Raw genomic sequence first — 19,649 nt, 5'->3', positions numbered from 1 at the left:
AGGATTCTTTTAGTATCTTACGTTCTGCTCTGGGGCTAAACTTGCTGATGTGATACACCTGTGTGTGATCTTATCTATTTAAAGTGAGACAATATGGGGTGTCCCAATTTATTCCTCACTAGAAGTTGCATTCTTTTAAAATGTTATTTTACAGAAAGTTGTAAAAATGTCTTTGATAATTTTTAATTGTTTGGTCATATTACTTGGATCCCTCAGTATTGTTAATAATTATATTAATATCCACATATATGTTTTACATATGTTTATATTCAGACTTTCATATGGTATCGTGTAATTTTTTCACATGACTGTATTTTTTTCATACTCTGGAAAACATAAGTCGGTTCAGTGAGGCCACATTTATTAACTGCAGTACTATAGAATACAGAGATTTCTCACAGTGAATGTTCTACATTTGAACACATTGCAGTGTTTTTCAGGACTGTTAGGTCTGCTGTCATGCTGATTGTCTATAATCCAACACAGTACAGCAATTCTTGAGGTTTGGACACAAATTTGAAATATGTCTTAATTGCAGGAGGTGAAATTTCCAAAAATCTGTCCAGCTGCTGAACCCTTTTGTCTCCCATGTACAACCAGGACTATAAACTAGACCTGCTTCTCTCATCAGGGGACCAGATTTCATCAGATGTTCAGTTGACTATTTCTGTGTCTTCTTTGAAATGTCTGTATCAGGTCTGCTACAAGGTACATTGTTTCTATGTTTTGTCTTTATTCTTGACTCTGTAGAGAGTCGATCCTCCACCCCACAGCATTAATTCAACATTTCAGGCAATGCCCTCCCCGTCCCTCCTAAGAGTGTATTAGATTGTATGCTAGACCACTCTTGGCCACTAGAGGGAGGCACATAGCTGATCCTCATGAATTGAGGATCATCACCTCTAGAACATACAGTATCTTGGGCTGCAGTGAAACAGTGGAGAAGAGGAAAACGTGCCATGTGCTTGTGCATCTCAGCAGACAGTGGCGGCTCGTCAGTAGGGGGCGCTGTGACATCACCACCAAATTATCAAGAGATTAAATGACACTTAGACATTTAAACCCTTAAACCCTCTGTGTGATCATATTTAATACACTGTGTAATACTCAGTACTGCACTGTGATTTTATTTAATACTCTATAATACACTGTATAATACTCAGTACTGTACTGGGTTATTCTGATGATCGTATATGAAACATCTTTACTGTGTACAGTGTCTACATGTGTATCACTACAAATTACACACACAGAATGAAAACCTTTCAGAGTTCACACAACACAATCCAAAGATTTATTGTTTATAAAGAGGATCAGATAAACACAAATACATCATTACTCTGAAGAGAAGAGACTCAGGGTGTCAGATAAACACAAATACATCATCACTCTTAAGAGAAGAGACTGAGAGTGTCAGATAAACACAAATACATCATCACTCTTAAGAGACTGAGGGTGTCAGATAAACACAAATACATCATCACTCTTAAGAGAAGAGACTGAGAGTGTCAGATAAACACAAATACATCATCACTCTTAAGAGAAGAGAATGAGGGTGTCAGCTGATGGTGATCAGGACACACCATTATGAACAGAAGATCAATACATTTCACAGCAGCAGCGTGTAGTGTGTGTGTGAGACGGAGATGTTTGGGTAAAACAGAAAACATACATACATACACTCAGAGAAAAGTGTGTGTGTGTGTGTGTGTGTGTGTGTGTAGGAGAGAGAGGAAGAGTGTGCGCATGTGTGTGTGTGTGTGTGTGTGTATGAGCAGGAGAGAAAGGGGGAGGGGGATTAACCTTGTAAATCACAACATGTGTTGTGAAAAACACTATACAAATATATTTGATTTGATTTGATTTGAGTGTGTGTGTGTGTATAGGAGAGAGGGGAAGAGTGTGTGTGTGTGTGTGTGTGTGTGTGTGTGTGTGTGTGTGTGTGTGTGTGTGTGTGTGTTGTGTAAGTGATCAGACATGTGTGTGTTATGTTGTTCACTGTATCAGTCATCATGTCCAGTTCTGTGTGTAGAGGAGTGTGTTACACTCATGTGTGTTACCATGGAGACTCAGGTGTTCCTGCAGGACACAGGAGGTTATTCTAGTTCACACACACACACACACTGAGGAGTCAGGAAACAACCCAAATCCTGCATAGAGGGGCTGAGTGAATGTGGAGTTGAATGTGTGTAAGTGTGTGAGTGTGTGTGTGTGAGAGGAGACGCTGTAGAAGGACAGAGTGCCGGCGGGCCAGTCCACATACACTCCTACTCTGTTGGAGATGGAGGGGGCAGAGATGACAGTTTCCTTCTTATTGTGTCTGACAGTGTAACTGTTATTAGAGCAGGAAAGACACCAGGACTTTATATTCCATCCAAACACACAGTCATCACTGTCTCCTTTCCTGCTGATTCCTTTATATGTCACTGCTATAACAGCATCTCCACTCCACTCAGCCTCCCAGTAACAGCGTCCACACACACTCTCTCTACTCAGCACCTGCCAATAGTAATCAAATCTGTCTGGATGATCAGGATACCACTGCCTCTTCTCCACATGCGTCACCTTCTTGTTCCCCTCAGACAGAGAGAGGTATCTGTGTACTGTGTTTGGATCCAGTGTGAACTCACACACATCTGCACACAAGAACAGACATTAGAGGACACACTCTACTGTGTGTGAGAGTGAATATGTGTGTGTGTACATTATGAGAGTGTGTGTATTAGCGTGTGTGTGTGTGTGTTCATTATACTGAAATAGTGAACTCACATTTTCTTAGTCCTGGTTTGATTCTCATCGTCCCTGTATGATCCACCCTAAAACACACACACACACACACACACACACACACACACACACACACACACACACACACACACACACACACACACACACACACACACACACACACACACACACACACACAGCTTAAAAATTCCTCTTTCCATCTTTCTCTACCTCCATCCATATATCCCTCCCTTTCAGGGGTGTAGTGTGGGGGGGGGGGGGGGATGACACACTTATTTGAACAGGAGGTTGTCAAAAGCCAGGTTTATACTTGATGCGTTAGTAATCGAACTTTTGGCGAACTTTTGGCGATCGATCACCAAAATCGACCCCCCACTTATTTTTTTAGGACTACACCACTGCTCCCTCTCCATCTCTCCTTCTCTTCCTTCCGTCCTGGAAGGAAACAAGTTCTTTCCATCTTTACCTCCCTCCTTTCCCTCTTTGCCTTCATCTTTCTCTCCCTTTTTCCTTGGAGACCCTTTCTCCATCTCTTCCACCTTCCCAATCTCTGTCCCTCTCTCTCCTCTTCTTTCCCTCCTGTCATACTTTATTTTATTTATTTATTTAGCTGACGCTTTTATCCAAAGCGACTTACAATAATACAAAATAATTGTTACAATAGTTAAAATTCAGACTTCCTCTCTCCCTCTGTCTCTCTCTCCCTCTGTTGTTCTCTTTATCTCTTGCCCTCGCACACACAGTTTAAAAATGATTTAATCCCTTCTTCTCTAATCCATTTTATTTTCATGTTCTATCTCTCCCTCCTTCTCCCACTCTTGTTCTATTTCCATTTTCTCTCCCTCTTCTTCTCTTCTACCTTCCCTCTATCCCTCTCTATTTCCTACTCTCTCGCTCCCAGCAGAAACACACACACACAGTTAAAAAAATCTGACGAATTCAATCTACATTACATTTTTCATTCTCTATCTCTCCATCTGTCTTTCCCTCCTTCTTGTTCTCTCTATCTCTCTTCCACGTGAGTCTCCATGTCTTTGAGAGATGGATGCAGACAGAGAGATAAATACACATGAAAACTCAAAATTCTCAGTTTTCTCTCTCTCACACACACACACACACACACACACACACACACACACACACACACACACACACACACACCAACCACACTGACTGAAACACTCCTCTCTCTCTCTCTCTCTCTCTCACACACACACACACACACACACACACACACACACGCACGCACACCCCAACCACACTCCTCACCCGCAGACACTCACACATACTCACAGATAACCCAACCACTCTGTCCAGACAGCTGCTGTCCAGGCTCCTCCCCCTGATGACACACACCTGTCCATCATGATGGGGAGCAGGAACCAACCAGTCATGCAGGTGGACTGTAGCTCCGCCCTCTGGCCTACACAGCTCCACCCACTAACACTGACACACTCACTATAACACACTGCAGTACAGTTCACTATAACACTGACTCCCCAACTCACCCTAAAACATGGGTTAAAGCAAGAAATTTTCATTTGACTGAAATTTTTTTCCTGGCAAAAGACAATGCCAGCAATTACTGAAAATGTGGTGTAGTTGGGACACGGCCTTTTTTGCCTAATTCTACACAATAAACACATTTATAAAGTATATTTATCTAAACTGTGTAAGGAGAGAAGAGAGAATGAACACCTGAGCAATAAATGTACATAAATGTGTATTTAATGGGAGTTATCTGGGGGTCCTCTTCCAGAAAATTATTTAACGATCAAGTCAAATTTAGTGAATCCTGGTGAGAGGTATGAAGCTCTCTTGTTTTGATCAGATTCACCATCGCAAAAACATAAGCCGTAAGATGACCTGCTTTAAGTAGGTATGTTACAAAAAAATTAACACCATTGGATAGAGCTTTTAAATACAAACAGAACAACACCATCCATGTTAAGCCTGGTTCAGAGCCCTATAGAGAGAGAGTCGCGTCAACTCCGTTCACTCCAATGGACCAGTTTTTTACAGCAATAGCGGATCATGGAGCCTGTCAATAGTTCCCGGAAGTTAGCAGCAAATACGAGCAGCGCAGTCAAACTGGAGCAGTGGACCATCTGTGATACACTTTTACAGGTTAGTACGCTTAAAAAATCAGATTGTGTATTATAAGGACATCAGAATCAAATTAGCATGTGCATTAAAATGTGAATTAAAGCATTTTAGTGAATTATCCACCTCTTAATAAGCAGATTTAGGGAACTAAATCTATGCTAAGACAACGCGAATACGGTTAGCGAGATTTCACATTAACGACCGACAGCCTATTAATTGTAAATTCCTCTCTTAATGCCATTTCACCTAAACGCGATGTTTTTGCGGGGTAGCTATAAGTATTGGTTAAATATAACATTTGAGTGTGATTGTAGAGTGTGTTGGGTCGAGGAGGTGAAATGAGGATATCCATTTTGGAGTACCAGCTAACGTTTTATTTCCTTTTATTTTATTTATTTATCCTTTTATTTATTTTATTTTCCTTTTTATTTTGTTTTATTTATTTTTATTTTATTTTATTAACGTATTTCCTCAGTTTTTGAAACTGCTGGATATAAAAGACGTATACTATTTAGTGTGATTAAGTTTTAAATATTCTATCACTTAAAGAAATAATATAATTATTAGGAGTTCATACTTATTATACCTGTGTCAACACTATAGCTGTGATCAGCAGCTATGGGCCCTGTGTTTACAGGTCCAGTGGTGCATCGTAGTGCAGGGGGCTTCCTCTTTCTGAGTGCGGGGCGATGCACAAATATGGTGGGAACAGCATCTGCTCTCAGCCTAGTCTTGCCCTGTTTGGTTTTGATGAACTGGTCTGCCTCAAAATGTGCCTGCAGAGTGATGTGAGTTTACTCCTCACACATGACAACTCAGTTTTGTCTACCCATATACATATCCCATAGTGGGTGAATACACAGTATTAGAGAACACTTACTGGATACGTATACACTCATTACACGTATAAAAAACAACCAAGGATGTGCAACAAGTTCAAATTCATATCACATCAATACTCATAATAATCATTTTCTCCTGTATTTTTCTCCTCTCTCTCTTTAAGCCAAAGAACCATAGGGGATTCAATGGAGCCTGCAACTAGACAGCACCCTCACCCTGCACCCGAGTCTGTCTGGAGTCTTAGATTTTTTTTTTGTTCACTATTCTGTATTTTAATAAATCAGGCATTAAGCTTTCCAATAGTGTGTTTATTGTGAAAAGTGCAAATGCAGTGTTTGATGATTACCTCACATATATATTTGCTGTTGTAATCTTTAGTGAGGGTAAGATTGCTCCTGCTTAGTTGAGACAACCATTTTTTTCTCCTCTCAGTATCAGTGGGGAAATTATACATTTTTGCTCGATTGGAGCATCCCCATGCAACACAGCAAACCATGGTGGACACTACACAAACAACACGGAGGAAAGGACCCAGAAAAACTGCTTGACATGATATTCATATTTGAGATTATTAGAGATTTATTTAATGAATTAATTGCTGTAAATAAGTGTGTATTAAAAAGACAAGATATATATATATATATATATATACAATTTATCTATATATTTTAATATGTCATATACTGTCTGGATGTAAATGTAATGTGTTTTAATGTACCCTTTTAAAGCATATTTCTGCACAATGAAGTCAAAGAAAATTTTCCTTCTGTCAGAAAATGTACATTAGTCATTTAGATTACTTAGGTCATCAATACCATGGGATTACAGAAATGACCATGAATGTTAGAAAATTAATCTCATCTGAATTTCTCACCCCTTCCTGTCCCTCTAAATATATAAATGAACGTAATATATAACAATTATAAAACAATCAAAGCATTAAACAGCAATGTGCTCTAAAATTAGCCTAAAGTTGGTCGTTATATGTTCACAATAATCCTCAAATCGTGTTTATGCGCTCAAATTGAACTTCCTGGAACTATCTGAAGCCTCCGTGAATCACGTGACCATCAAGCGTTTTGAACTTCCGTTGTCGCGACTCTCTCTCTATTCACGCTATTTTCCATGACAACGCTGGGCAGGGCCATCTTGGTTGACTTTGTGTTAGAACTTCCGGTGCTACGGATACGCTGATACCGATTACAAGCAAAACGACAGCAAACACAAAATGACTAGCATAATATGTTCAGTTAGAGCAGAGGTGGCCAACCCGTCAGAGACCAAGAGTCACAAGAGACCAAATTATTAGCGGGGAGGATGTAAAATGGACACAAATTAAGTATTAAGTAAAAAAACAAGCACAAACTTCGATATAAACATAAGTCGTGATATGCTTCAGGACTTTGTCACGTTTGGAGCACACTACAAGCTCTGTTATGTACACAACTGTTGTTTTCTAGGTAAAAAGTGGATAAACTCCGTTATCAACACTCATTACAACGCCACTGACCTGCGCTCACTTTTAGGAAGAAAAGAACACAGTGTCAGTAGTTTTTACTACCACGAAGATGTAGCAGTGTGTCGCACTCAGAGCTGATGAGGTAACCGGGCCACGACACACACCGTTAGTGCAGGTGAGAGCGGACCGGCTGGGGAGACGCATGAAACCAGGCAAAGAGTCGCAGGTTGGCCACTCCTGAGTTAGAGGGTGTCACAATAATTGGAAGAAGAGGAAAACTTGGCTTGACCAACAGTGTTACGAACACAGCTCGAAAAGATCCGAGTGTTGTGGGGCACCTTATAACTTGTATCCACCGCCTTCCAAAGAAGAGGACCTGCGTCTAAGGCTGAAGGCGCTAAATTTAAAACATCCACCCAAACGTCCATACGTCTGCTCTTATCATTTTGTGGAGGGGAAACCAACACCAGATCATCCTTATCCCGAGAAATGTCTCGGTTATGAAGCTCTGATGAAGCAAACATGTCAGGTGCTTGTGAGGCTATCAGATAAGTAACTATTTTATAATCAGTGGCCACATCTTTTCCTTGCATTCATTTAGTAATTTTAAGTAATTAAGTAAAGAAGTAAATAGACAAGAATGCCTATTTTATGAAAAAAATCATTAAAATATAGTAGTGTACACTAATGCAAAAATAGCTGACCGGAAGTTCTAACACAAAGGCGGAAGAAACACACACTTGAAAGTGGGCGTGGCGAAATACGGTGAATACGGCTCTGGCCTGGTTTAAGCCTTTATACTTGACGCAGCACGAGTGGCGTGAGCAGCGCGAGGGTCCGCACGCCGAAAATGACGTAATCGCGGTGGCTCCACCCGTGCGTGAGAGCCTCGCAGTCGTGCACCTCTCGAATTTTGTAACTTCGCGCTTCAGCGCAGTGAACCAAGTCATGTTTGCCGGGTTCATACACCTTTATAAGGTGGAATTAAAGCACTTGTATGTCACTTTCAAGGTCCATTTCAACGCGTTCTCAACGTTAAATTTAATTAAGTTAAATATTTATACATATACTCGAAATGATTCGAAATAATTCTCTTTTCATCACATTATTTAAAGGTTGTTTATTTTCAAAACGCCTAATCTTAACGTCTTCACGTTCTCTCATGTTTCGTCCTGGAATTACAAGAGGCTCGTATTTGTTAACGTAATAACTGTTCAGTCAGACAGATATTTGTTGTGAAACGAAGTAGTTACATTTTCAAGCATTTTAAAGTACTTTAGCCTAAATTCCAGCACTAATGCAACATTACAATTGGTCAGGTAAATGTTCATTCCCCTGTTTTTGAGGGGACTACACTGCAAAAAGAATGTGACGCAGCAAGTAGCCTCCGCCGTTCGCGCAGGTGTACAGAGTCGCGAGCTACGATCACGCCAGGCAGGAGGGGGGTAAAAACTTTTCTACGTAACATCCGCAAATCTGAAGGCGGAATGAACCGCAAGTCAATCAAATGACACCGCCGTCATCCATCCAGTGCTGATGAGCACGTGTTAGCACGTGCGTGTGTTGTTTATTATGATTTGACGGATTTTTTCCCCAAAAAAATCAAATGACGGAAATCCGTCGTAGTGACGGAGAACTTAAAAACCAAACACTAGACAACAAAGACACTACAAACATATCACTGCACAGCAGAGTCTACAAACAGGAGGAATTATTAATAGGGAGACCAGTCAGAAATACATAAGAAACAGATGATTATGGCCTTCAGTAGTTTAGTTACTCATGAACTCTAGGACACACACACACACACACACACACACACACACACACACACACACACTATAATGTTACATACCTGAGTGTGTCCAGTCTGCAGTGTGGATCCTCCAGTCTAGCAGAGAGCAGCTTCACTCCTGACTCTCCTGGGTGGTTGTAGGTCAGATCCAGTTCTTTCAGGTGTGAGGGGTTTGAGCTCAGAGCTGAAGCCAGAGAAGAACAACCTTCCTTTGTGACCAGACAACCAGACAATCTGCAGAAAGGAGAGGGAGAGAGAGAGAGACTCTTCTCCACATCACTGCTGCTTGTTGTGACCAGGACCAGTGACACTGCAGAGAAACAGTCTAAGAAACCCAAGTGATGCAGACTTATATATGTGTGGGGTTTATGGAGCTCTGTTTATGTCATTATAAACATGTATAAACAACAGTGCTGTGATGTAGGAGTCTTCTCTTTATGAAGAAGCTGATTCCTGCTCTATTAGTAGAGGAACTGAACTCTACACCTTCATGTCAGTTTATTATCACCTCTATCATTCACCTTCAGCATATACAGAAGTGAGATACTGTTCTCCACATATCATAATGCTCAGACACCACATACAGAAACATCATCACCAAGTCCATGGAGCGACTGCTACTCCACCTCCTCAGACCTCAAGTTCAGCAGTGGACCCACTACAGTTTGTCTAACAAGACAAGGTGGGAGTGGAAGATGCCATCTCACACCTCCTCTACAGGACACACGCTCATCTGGATAAAGGAGGCTGTACTGTCAGAATCATGTTTTTTACTTCTCCAGTGCTTTTAACACCATACAGCCCCTTTTGCTAAGAGACAAACTGACGGCAATGAATGTGGACTCACACCTGGCAACCTGGATTACGGACGACCTCACTAGTAGACCACAGTATGTCAGGCTGGGGGGCTGCACATCAGAAACTTGAATAATAAACTGGACAGGTCTATTAACACTGACTCTCTGTACAGGAAGGGCCAAAGCTGGCTTTATTTTTTAATGAATGAATTAATAAACTTTTAAAGAAGGTTGAGGTCCTTTAACATTTGCAAAACATTGATACATGTTTTATCAACCTGTGGTGGTCAGTGTCTTTTATGCTGTTGTGTGGGGGGGAGGCAGCATTATAAAGAAAGAGGAAACACGTCTAAATAATCTGATCGACACTGAGCTGTTCTGTTCTCTGTTCTCACTGACTGTGGTCTGTGTGTAAGTGTAACGCAGCTCGTGCTGCGGAGCGAGGAGGCCAACACAAACGCTGAGGAGAGCGAGATTTATTAAAGGGAATACCAAACTCAGGGTCGAATAGGAATGCTGAGGTCAAATCAGAGAGGTAGTCCGAACATGAAACACTGAGCGACATGACTGAACACTTGGAAAACAAAACATGGGTAAAACGCAGAGCAACTAAAACGAACAGAAAACACAGGGCAATTGGGCAGCGAAAACAAGACGTACTCACAGAACAGGAAAACGGGCTGGATACAGAAACTGAGCACAGAATGAACAAGGAGAACAAAACCACAGATAACCAGACTGGGCATTCACAGGGACTATATGAACACAGAACTAACAAGACACAGGTGAGGACGATGATGACACGGGCGTGGCAGACAGACAGAAACCGGGGTTACAGACAAACAGGGTGGGATCAATGAGCAAGGAAAACAGACACGAGGGAACCCAGAGTGACAGCTAGGAGAGGGGGCGTAGCCATACGTGACAGTAAGAAGGTACAGTACACAGCTGCAGAGGGGTGTGTGGAGGCCCAGAGTGACCAGCTTCTCTGTGAGCTGTTGTGTAATGATGGTATTGAAAGTGGAGCTGATGTAGATAAACATCCTGACGTGTCTTTGTTCTCTAGATGTGTGAGAGTCACGTGTAGTTCACTGGATACAGCGTCCATACCAGATCTATTTACATTATATGATTATTGAAGGGGATCAAAGTAGGAGGCAGAAGGGTCTAATATGCTGCATGACTGAACTATCAAAACATTTCATGGTGATGGAGGTCAGAGCTACAGGACCAACCAAGAAGAATCTCTGTTGAATATAACAAATCTCACCTGAGTGTCTCCAGTTTACAGTGTGAACTCTTCAGTCCAGCAGAGAGCTGCTCCACTCCTGAATTGTTTAGGTCGTTGTTACTAAGGTCCAGTTCCATCAGGAGGGAATTTGCCAGTTGCAAAACTGATGCCAGATTTTCACAAGTCTTTCCCCCTAGATTACAAAGAGCCAGACTGCAAGTAGATACAACAGATATTACTATACACTCTATAGCTGACACAACAGATATTATAATATAGACATTTTTAATTAATGATCATACTGCTATTTTGTTTATCACATTTAGACATGTGTGTTTGGAGAACATAACTGCATAATAAAAATGACTATACACAAAATAACCACCAGGTGTCAGTGTAATTAACCCATATGGTTGCAGTAGTGTATCTGTGCAGATGATAACCTACAGTCATGGCCAAAAGTTTTGAGAATGACACAAATATTATATTTTCATATGATCTGCTGTCCTCTGGTTGTTATGTGTGTTTGTCAGATGTTTTTTTATCACAAACAGAAATATTACTTCCTTTTACTGTGGAAGTGTTTCACTTCCGGGTAAAGGGTACGCTGCACGCGTCTGTGCTGCCGCTCCTTTCACCTGTGTTTCTCTTTGCTTATTTTCTTATCTATTTATTTTGTCATCATTAAACTATCTCAGTATCCTGCTTTATACTCTTTCATCTCTGGATTAAACAAGGATTGCTCTTGGTGGATCTATTCTGAGTCGCGTGAACTCACTGAAACTACTGCAACTACCCACTTTGCTTAGCCGGCAGCTTGTGTTTACCTGCGAGCTCTCTGTGTGCCGTCATCAGCCCCCTGGGATTCGACATGCATGAGTGAGTTCTTCCCATCTCTCTCTGTCTGTTGTTTCATACCAGTCTGTGATCGGTGATACTTATCGCCGATTTTCAGCCTGTGGTGCTGGTCGGTAACACGGGCTAACGCAGCGTAAGCATTAGTTTCTCCGCTATTGCTATTGTGACTATGTTGATCTCCGTGCTAATGGTTATGGTAGTTATGCTGGTCTCGAGTGCTGCTGAGGATTTCCAGCGAGTTTACTCCTTGAGTGAACTTTACGATCTTCGTTTTCCATCTCAACTCGACTCCACTACATACGGCATGTGTCTCTCCGCTGGTATCGCCCGTCGGCCTCGTTACATTCACCGTGGATCTAGACATCGCTCTCTAGTGCATCGATCCTCCGTCTCCAGCATTCCTGTGGTCTTAAGCTCGGCTCGTCTCCCCAAGCTCGGTCCGTCGGCGCCTCGACGCGGAGTGGACCCTCGAGCCCTGAGAGAGGTCCCGCGGTCCCGGGTTTTTCCTACTACTCTCCGCCCTTCATCTGATCATCCTCGCCTGCTCAACCTAGGTCTGTTCAACTGTCGTTCCATGACTGACAAAGCTGCCCTTATCAACGACCTCATCGGACAGCATCGCCTTGATTTCCTCCTGCTGACTGAAACCTGGCAGTTACAGCATGACTACTACTATTTAAATGCTGCTGCCCCGCCTGGGTTTAAACATCTCTCTGCCCCCAGACTGTGTGGTCGTGGCGGAGGTTTAGCTGTCATATTTAATAGTAAATATACTATCAGTGAAATTACAATTCAGAAAACAGTTCACTGTGAATGCATGGCAGTTAAAACATCTGGTTACAACTCATCTGTACTTTTGTTAGTTACCGCCCCCCTAACAGCTCGGTCTCTGACTTCTTGCAAGAACTTGGTGAAGTCCTTTCCACTCTCAGTCCTCTATCAAATTCTCTGGTTACCCTTGGTGACTTCAACATCCATATTGACTCTGTCTCATCCGGTTCTCTTGACTTTTCATCACTGTTAAGCTGTTTTGAGTTGCATCAGCTTGTTGATTTTCCTACCCATAAGCATGGTCACATTCTGGATTTAATTTGTTCCACTCCTGGAACTATTACCAGTGTGGTGGGTCATGACACTGGGGTATCTGACCATCTGTTTATCACTTCATGTCTCTCTCCTAGCACTCTGCCTCCTTCCTTCAAAACACTTCTCACCTACCGTAAACTTACATCTGTAAACTCTTCGGTGTTCTTCTCTGCCCTGAAATCATCTCCTTTTCCCACTATTCCCTCTATTCCCAATCTTGACACTACCCTATCAGTCTACAATCATTCCCTCTCTGACACTTTGAACTCCTTAGCACCTGTCATAACTCGATATGTTTCCTCCACCCACGTGTCACCCTGGTTCACACCTGACCTACGTGTTCTAAAGACTACGGGCAGGCGTCTTGAGCGGCTTTATAAGAAAACTGGTTTGCCTGTTCATCACCAGGCTTATATTGACCATCTGACCAAATATAAGGATGCCTTAAACTCAGCCCATGCTCTATACTACACGTCTGCAATAAATAACTCTGGTTCCGACCCCAAACGACTATTTAAAATTGTTAATAATCTACTGCGTCCCCCTTCATCTCCACTGGCCCCTACATCCGATCAATGTAACACATTTCTTAGTTTTTTTACTAACAAAGTCTCAGTTATCTACCAGGACTTGTTGAAGGTTCAATCACGTAGTTCTTCTTTCTCCACTTCCTCCCAGATGACTGTCTCACCCTCTCTGTCATTCTCCACTTTTTCTTTAGTTAGCTCTGATCTTATAATTAAACTCCTCACCAGTTCCAAGTCTACTACTTGCATTCTCGATCCCATACCTACATCACTGCTAAAACAGGGCGTCTCTTCTCTTTCCTCCTCTATCTGTCATCTTGTTAATCTTTCTCTTGTTTCTGGTCACGTTCCATTAGATCTAAAGACATCTGCCATCACCCCGGTTATCAAAAAACAAAATCTTGACACTACTGTTTTAAATAATTATCGCCCAATATCTAATCTACCATTTCTCTCAAAGATCCTTGAATGTGTGGTGGCCTCCCAACTACTCCAGTACATGTCTTCCAATAATCTTTTTGATATTTTCCAGTCTGGTTTCCGTGCTCAGCACAGCACTGAGACTGCCCTTGTTTGTGTGCTAAATGACCTTCTTCTCTCCTCTGATAATGGCCATGCCTCTCTTCTTCTACTCCTCGATCTCACTGCTGCCTTCGATACAGTCAATCATTCAATACTGCTCTCACGGCTCCGTGATCTTGGGTTTTCTGGCACCGTTATTTCTTGGTTCACTTCATACCTCTCGGATAGGCGTCAGTTTATACGCTTGGGTAATAGTAAATCAGATTTAGCTCCGGTTGCTCAGGGTGTTCCTCAGGGCTCAGTGCTAGGACCACTGCTTTTTACTATTTATATTCTGCCACTCGGTGAGTTGTTACGACAGTATGGATTAAAATACCATCTCTATGCTGATGACACTCAGCTTTATCTCAGCTTTAAGCCTCATGCACCTTTCCCACCCTCATCCATCACTAAATGTATATCTGACCTCAACCTGTGGCTACATGCCAATTTTCTTTTATTAAATGCCCATAAGACTGAGTTTCTTATTATTGGCACTAATTCTATGGTCAATCAAATTGCCAACGCAAATTCTTCCTTCTCATGGGTGACATTTCTGCCTTTGATGCTTTCATATAGTACAGGTTTAAGAATTTGTGGAGTGTTTATTACTTTTACATTATTTTATTACATACTTCATAATTATACAGCAAACAAGGTTATTTCTTGTGCTCCCAGGTTTAGTTTACCAGAAATATTAGGGAAGAGTATCTTCACTATGGCGGCATGGTGGTGTGGTGGTTAGCACTGTCGCCTCACAGCAAGGCGGTCTGGGTTCGATTCTCGGTCTAGGCTGCTCTGTGTGGAGTTTGCATGTTCTCCCTGTGCCTGAGTGGGTTTCCTCCGGGTACTCCGGTTTCCTCCCACAGTTCAAAGACATGCATGTTAGGTTGATTGATCACTCTAAAATTGTGGTGGACTGGCGACCTGCCCATGGTGTACTCTGCCTTCGCCCGGAGATGCTGCCGTGACACCGACTAGCGGGATAAAGTGGTTCAGATAATGGATGGATGGATGGATATCTTCACTATGTTACACTGTTATGGTGTTTCTGATCATTCTGGTGTCCTACACTAGTGTCCCAACACACCCAAACAAACTCTGCTGCTACCAAACTACAGTTACAGTGAAACTACAAACACTCCAGAACTGTAACTTGATAAGATATAATATATAGACTGCACACAAGTGTGGTAATAGAACACAGATTTGTACCTTCTGTTTACAGAGTTGACTCTGTACTAGTAAAACTCCCCCAGGTCATTTGTGTAGAGCAGTGTTTTGAGATGCTGATGCTAGCTCCTACCTGAGGCTCACCATCTGCACTGATGGGACTGTGACTACTTGGCCGGGAAACAAGAACCTTAATTATAACTGTAGAACCACATTTTGTCCACAAATACGGACTTGTGCTAACGGGCCGCCCAATGGAGGATGGGTTCCCTTGTGAGTCTTAGTCCTCCCCAGGTTTCTTCCTAATCCCCACCATCATAGGGAGTTTTTCCTTGCCACTGTTGCCTTTGGCTTGGTCATTAAGGATCTGGATCAATACGATTGTAAAGCTGATTTGTGACATGTGTTGTAAAAAGTGCTATATAAATAAATTTGACTTTTGACTTTGATGTGACAAGGTTTGCATGTCCTGCCAGATGGGGATGAGGGTCATTTTCTGTCTTGGAGTGTTTTCTCTTGGATTTGTCTAGTCAGACAGCAGGACATCACACTGTATTTTAAAGACAAGTTTGGGGAGAAGCTCGTGTTGGGTTTGGTTATCATTGTGGCTCTGCTCCCCATGGACACAGATGTCTGTCTCTCTCTCTCTCTCTCTCTCTCTCTCTCTCTCCCACCTGAAAATGTCTGCTGCCCTACTATAACACCATCTGAAGATGAGTGACTCCTACACTTAAATTTTTGGCTAACTAGGGAAATTGAAAGCAGCTATTTGTCACGTAGGGCAACGCCCCCTCTCATAGCTGTCACTCTGGGTTCCCTCATGTCCGTGTTCCCTGCCTGTTTGTCCCGCCCTGCTCGTTGGTTTTGATTCCTCGTTTGTTACCACACCCCTGTGTCATTGTCATCACCTGCCCCTTGTTTAATGTCTGTGCATATAAGCCCCTGAGTCTCCCTTGTCCTTCGTCCGGTATTTTGAATTTGATTTGTGATCGTGTCTGTTTCTTCGCTGTTCTCTGTACCTGACCGTATTCGTGTTTCCCCCGTTACCCGTGCTCCCTGTCTTTGTAATGCCTGTCTTTGCTTGTTTCACGGACTGCCCTCCTGCTATCGACCCTGCCTGGCTATCCGACGATAAATACGGTATTCCCTTTAATAAATCTCGCTCCTCTCAACGATTGTGTCCGTCTCCTCGCTCCGTGGCGCAAGCCACGTTACATAATACCGGACCTCCCAAGGACACAGCGAGAGAGCGAGACTCTGGTGAGTTCAAACACTGTAATGAGATGTTGGCTGGTTTAATCCGGTTCGACTCTCCAGTATTTCAGTGCGAACAAGCCAGAGACAGGAATACCCCTGGCGCTGTGGGGACAAGGAGGTCTCGTCGCAGACCTAAGAAAGCGCAGCCACTTTCGGCTTTGGCTGGCTTTTGCGACGAGACTCCTATTGAGCGCTATATGTCTGCCCGGCTTGAATACTACGAGGAGGAACAACCTGTAGTACAAGTCGCGGGCAGACGGTTAGAACACACCGACGAGCGTTCACTTAACCCTCGGTTGGCTCTCCATAACAAATGCGAGCTCCCGACGCCTCGAGGGAGGCGGAGCCGTCGCAGGGAGAGCAACCGAGGAGCTTGTGTGTCTGTGTGTTTTGCCAGGCTCACCCAGGACCCTGAGGAGGAGGACCCACCGCCTCTGATCCTGCCGGCTACTCCACATGACACCCCCAAGTATTTTTTGGGGGGGAGTACAAGCCACGTCGGCTTGGCGGTCCCGCCCCCCGATGACGTCAGTATGGCGGTCCCGCCCCCCGATGACGTCGGCTTGGCGGTCCCGCCCCCCGATGACGTCGGCTTGGCGGTCCCGCCCCCCGATGACGTCAGTATGGCGGTCCCGCCCCCCGAGGACGTCGGCTTGGTGGCTCCGCCCCCCGAGGACGTCGGCTTGGTGGCTCCGCCCCCCGAGGACGTCGGCTTGTCGTACACGCCCCCCGAGGACGTCGGCTTGGCGTACACGCCCCCCGAGGACGTCGGCTTGGCGTACACGCCCCCCGAGCGCATCTCCTCACCCCAGGTTCCAGTTCCCGCTGCCCGTAGGCAGTCCACGTCGGTTCCTGTCCCCGCTGCCCGTCGGCAGTCCACGCCGGTTCCTGTCCCCGCGACCCTGGAGGGGTCGTCCACGCCGGTTCCTGTCCCCGCGACCCTGGAGAGGTCGTCCACGCCGGTTCCTGTCCCCGCGACCCTGGAGAGGTCGTCCACGCCGGTTCCTGTCCCCGCTGCCCGCCAGCGGACCCTGCCTGTTCCCGCTGCACGCCAGCGGACCCTGCCTGTTCCCGCTGCACGCCAGCGGACCCTGCCTGTTCCCGCTGCCTGTCTGCCGGCTCCTGTTCCCGCTGCCCGCCGCCCGGCCGCGCCTGTGTCCCCAGAGACTGTGCTGCCCTCTATTGGGCCTGGACTCTTTGTGCCCCCTGCTCTGCCATGTGCCCCTGTCTCTTTGCCCATGTTCCCCTTGCTCCCATGTTCTGTCCCTGGTTTTGTGTTGGTCCCAGTCCCTGTGTGTGTGCCTGTTCGTGTCCTTGTGCCCGTCCCTGTGTCTGGTTCCAGTGGTGTCCTCTCTGTCCCGGTTCCCGTGTCTGTTCCCCAGATTGTGACCCACTTCGTTCCTGTCCCAGTCTCCGTCGTCCAGGCTGTCTTTGCCTCCGTGTTCTCCTCTGCCCTGTCCCCTGGCCCAACTCCCGTGTCTGTCCCCTGTCCTGTCCTGTCCAGTCCTCCTCCCGTGCCTCGCCCGGTCCCTGCCTGTGTGGCCGTGCCCCGGCCCGGCTCCTGGCCCATCTCTGGTCCCCCTGTCCCTGCCGTGCCCCGGTCTCCATGCCCTGCTTTCCCCCTGTCTGTTCCTCCGGTCTGTCCTGTGTCCGCTGTCCCTGTCCTGTCTGCCCTTGCGTGCCCCGGAGTGGCACGCTTTGAGGGGGGGTTCTGTCACGTAGGGCAACGCCCCCTCTCATAGCTGTCACTCTGGGTTCCCTCATGTCCGTGTTCCCTGCCTGTTTGTCCCGCCCTGCTCGTTGGTTTTGATTCCTCGTTTGTTACCACACCCCTGTGTCATTGTCATCACCTGCCCCTTGTTTAATGTCTGTGCATATAAGCCCCTGAGTCTCCCTTGTCCTTCGTCCGGTATTTTGAATTTGATTTGTGATCGTGTCTGTTTCTTCGCTGTTCTCTGTACCTGACCGTATTCGTGTTTCCCCCGTTACCCGTGCTCCCTGTCTTTGTAATGCCTGTCTTTGCTTGTTTCACGGACTGCCCTCCTGCTATCGACCCTGCCTGGCTATCCGACGATAAATACGGTATTCCCTTTAATAAATCTCGCTCCTCTCAACGATTGTGTCTGTCTCCTCGCTCCGTGGCGCAAGCCACGTTACATAATACCGGACCTCCCAAGGACACAGCGAGAGAGCGAGACTCTGGTGAGTTCAAACACTGTAATGAGATGTTGGCTGGTTTAATCCGGTTCGACTCTCCAGTATTTCAGTGCGAACAAGCCAGAGACAGGAATACCCCTGGCGCTGTGGGGACAAGGAGGTCTCGTCGCAGACCTAAGAAAGCGCAGCCACTTTCGGCTTTGGCTGGCTTTTGCGACGAGACTCCTATTGAGCGCTATATGTCTGCCCGGCTTGAATACTACGAGGAGGAACAACCTGTAGTACAAGTCGCGGGCAGACGGTTAGAACACACCGACGAGCGTTCACTTAACCCTCGGTTGGCTCTCCATAACAAATGCGAGCTCCCGACGCCTCGAGGGAGGCGGAGCCGTCGCAGGGAGAGCAACCGAGGAGCTTGTGTGTCTGTGTGTTCTGCCAGGCTCACCCAGGACCCTGAGGAGGAGGACCCACCGCCTCTGATCCTGCCGGCTACTCCACATGACACCCCCAAGTATTTTTTGGGGGGGAGTACAAGCCACGTCGGCTTGGCGGTCCCGCCCCCCGATGACGTCAGTATGGCGGTCCCGCCCCCCGATGACGTCGGCTTGGCGGTCCCGCCCCCCGATGACGTCGGCTTGGCGGTCCCGCCCCCCGATGACGTCAGTATGGCGGTCCCGCCCCCCGAGGACGTCGGCTTGGTGGCTCCGCCCCCCGAGGACGTCGGCTTGGTGGCTCCGCCCCCCGAGGACGTCGGCTTGTCGTACACGCCCCCCGAGGACGTCGGCTTGGCGTACACGCCCCCCGAGGACGTCGGCTTGGCGTACACGCCCCCCGAGCGCATCTCCTCACCCCAGGTTCCAGTTCCCGCTGCCCGTAGGCAGTCCACGTCGGTTCCTGTCCCCGCTGCCCGTCGGCAGTCCACGCCGGTTCCTGTCCCCGCGACCCTGGAGGGGTCGTCCACGCCGGTTCCTGTCCCCGCGACCCTGGAGAGGTCGTCCACGCCGGTTCCTGTCCCCGCGACCCTGGAGAGGTCGTCCACGCCGGTTCCTGT

At 45.8% G+C, this 19,649-nt stretch overlaps 3 protein-coding genes across 4 annotated transcripts in view; all 3 read right to left on the bottom strand.

Moving 5' to 3' along the window:
• Positions 1–1,271: 1,271 nt before the first annotated feature.
• Positions 1,272–19,649, bottom strand: part of LOC143491203 (uncharacterized) — an 85,274-nt gene continuing 66,896 nt past the window's right edge. For both annotated transcript variants that reach the window (XM_076990009.1, XM_076990010.1), the window contains 4 exons: positions 11,019–11,192; positions 9,012–9,185; positions 2,770–2,816; positions 1,272–2,636 (listed from right to left, as the gene is read on the bottom strand). In XM_076990009.1, coding sequence (XP_076846124.1) covers positions 2,107–2,636; positions 2,770–2,816; positions 9,012–9,185; positions 11,019–11,192 — 925 coding nt within the window. In that variant the 3' untranslated portion in view covers positions 1,272–2,106. The remainder of the gene's footprint in view (positions 2,637–2,769; positions 2,817–9,011; positions 9,186–11,018; positions 11,193–19,649) is intronic.
• On the bottom strand, positions 16,659–18,011 carry LOC143491210 (uncharacterized). The gene is made up of 2 exons (XM_076990027.1): positions 17,430–18,011; positions 16,659–17,351 (listed from the first exon to the last, which is right to left on the bottom strand). The coding sequence occupies exons 1-2, from the start codon at positions 18,009–18,011 to the stop codon at positions 16,659–16,661; spliced, it is 1,275 nt and encodes a 424-aa protein (XP_076846142.1).
• Positions 18,858–19,649, bottom strand: part of LOC143491209 (uncharacterized) — a 1,353-nt gene continuing 561 nt past the window's right edge. The window contains exons 1-2 of the mRNA XM_076990026.1: positions 19,629–19,649; positions 18,858–19,550 (exon numbers count right to left, since the gene is read on the bottom strand). The exon at positions 19,629–19,649 is cut by the window's right edge and continues 561 nt beyond it. Coding sequence (XP_076846141.1) covers positions 18,858–19,550; positions 19,629–19,649 — 714 coding nt within the window. The remainder of the gene's footprint in view (positions 19,551–19,628) is intronic.

Source organism: Brachyhypopomus gauderio, unplaced genomic scaffold, assembly GCF_052324685.1.
Source record: "Brachyhypopomus gauderio isolate BG-103 unplaced genomic scaffold, BGAUD_0.2 sc72, whole genome shotgun sequence".
In the NCBI taxonomy this organism is placed as follows: Eukaryota; Metazoa; Chordata; class Actinopteri; order Gymnotiformes; family Hypopomidae; genus Brachyhypopomus; species Brachyhypopomus gauderio.
The sequence above is the reverse complement of the archived record's forward strand: the minus strand, read 5'-3'. Positions and strand labels throughout refer to the sequence as shown.

What these genes read in the sequence shown, in the direction of transcription:
- LOC143491210 (XM_076990027.1), bottom strand. Translation starts at nt 18,011, where the DNA reads ATGGGCCAGGAGCCGGGCCGGGGCACGGCCACACAGGCAGGGACCGGG. An exon ending in CAGGAACCGGCGTGGACGAC is followed by an intron (nt 17,352 to 17,429) that starts CTCTCCAGGGTC and finishes GGCGTGGACGAC; the next exon opens with CCCTCCAGGGTCGCGGGGAC.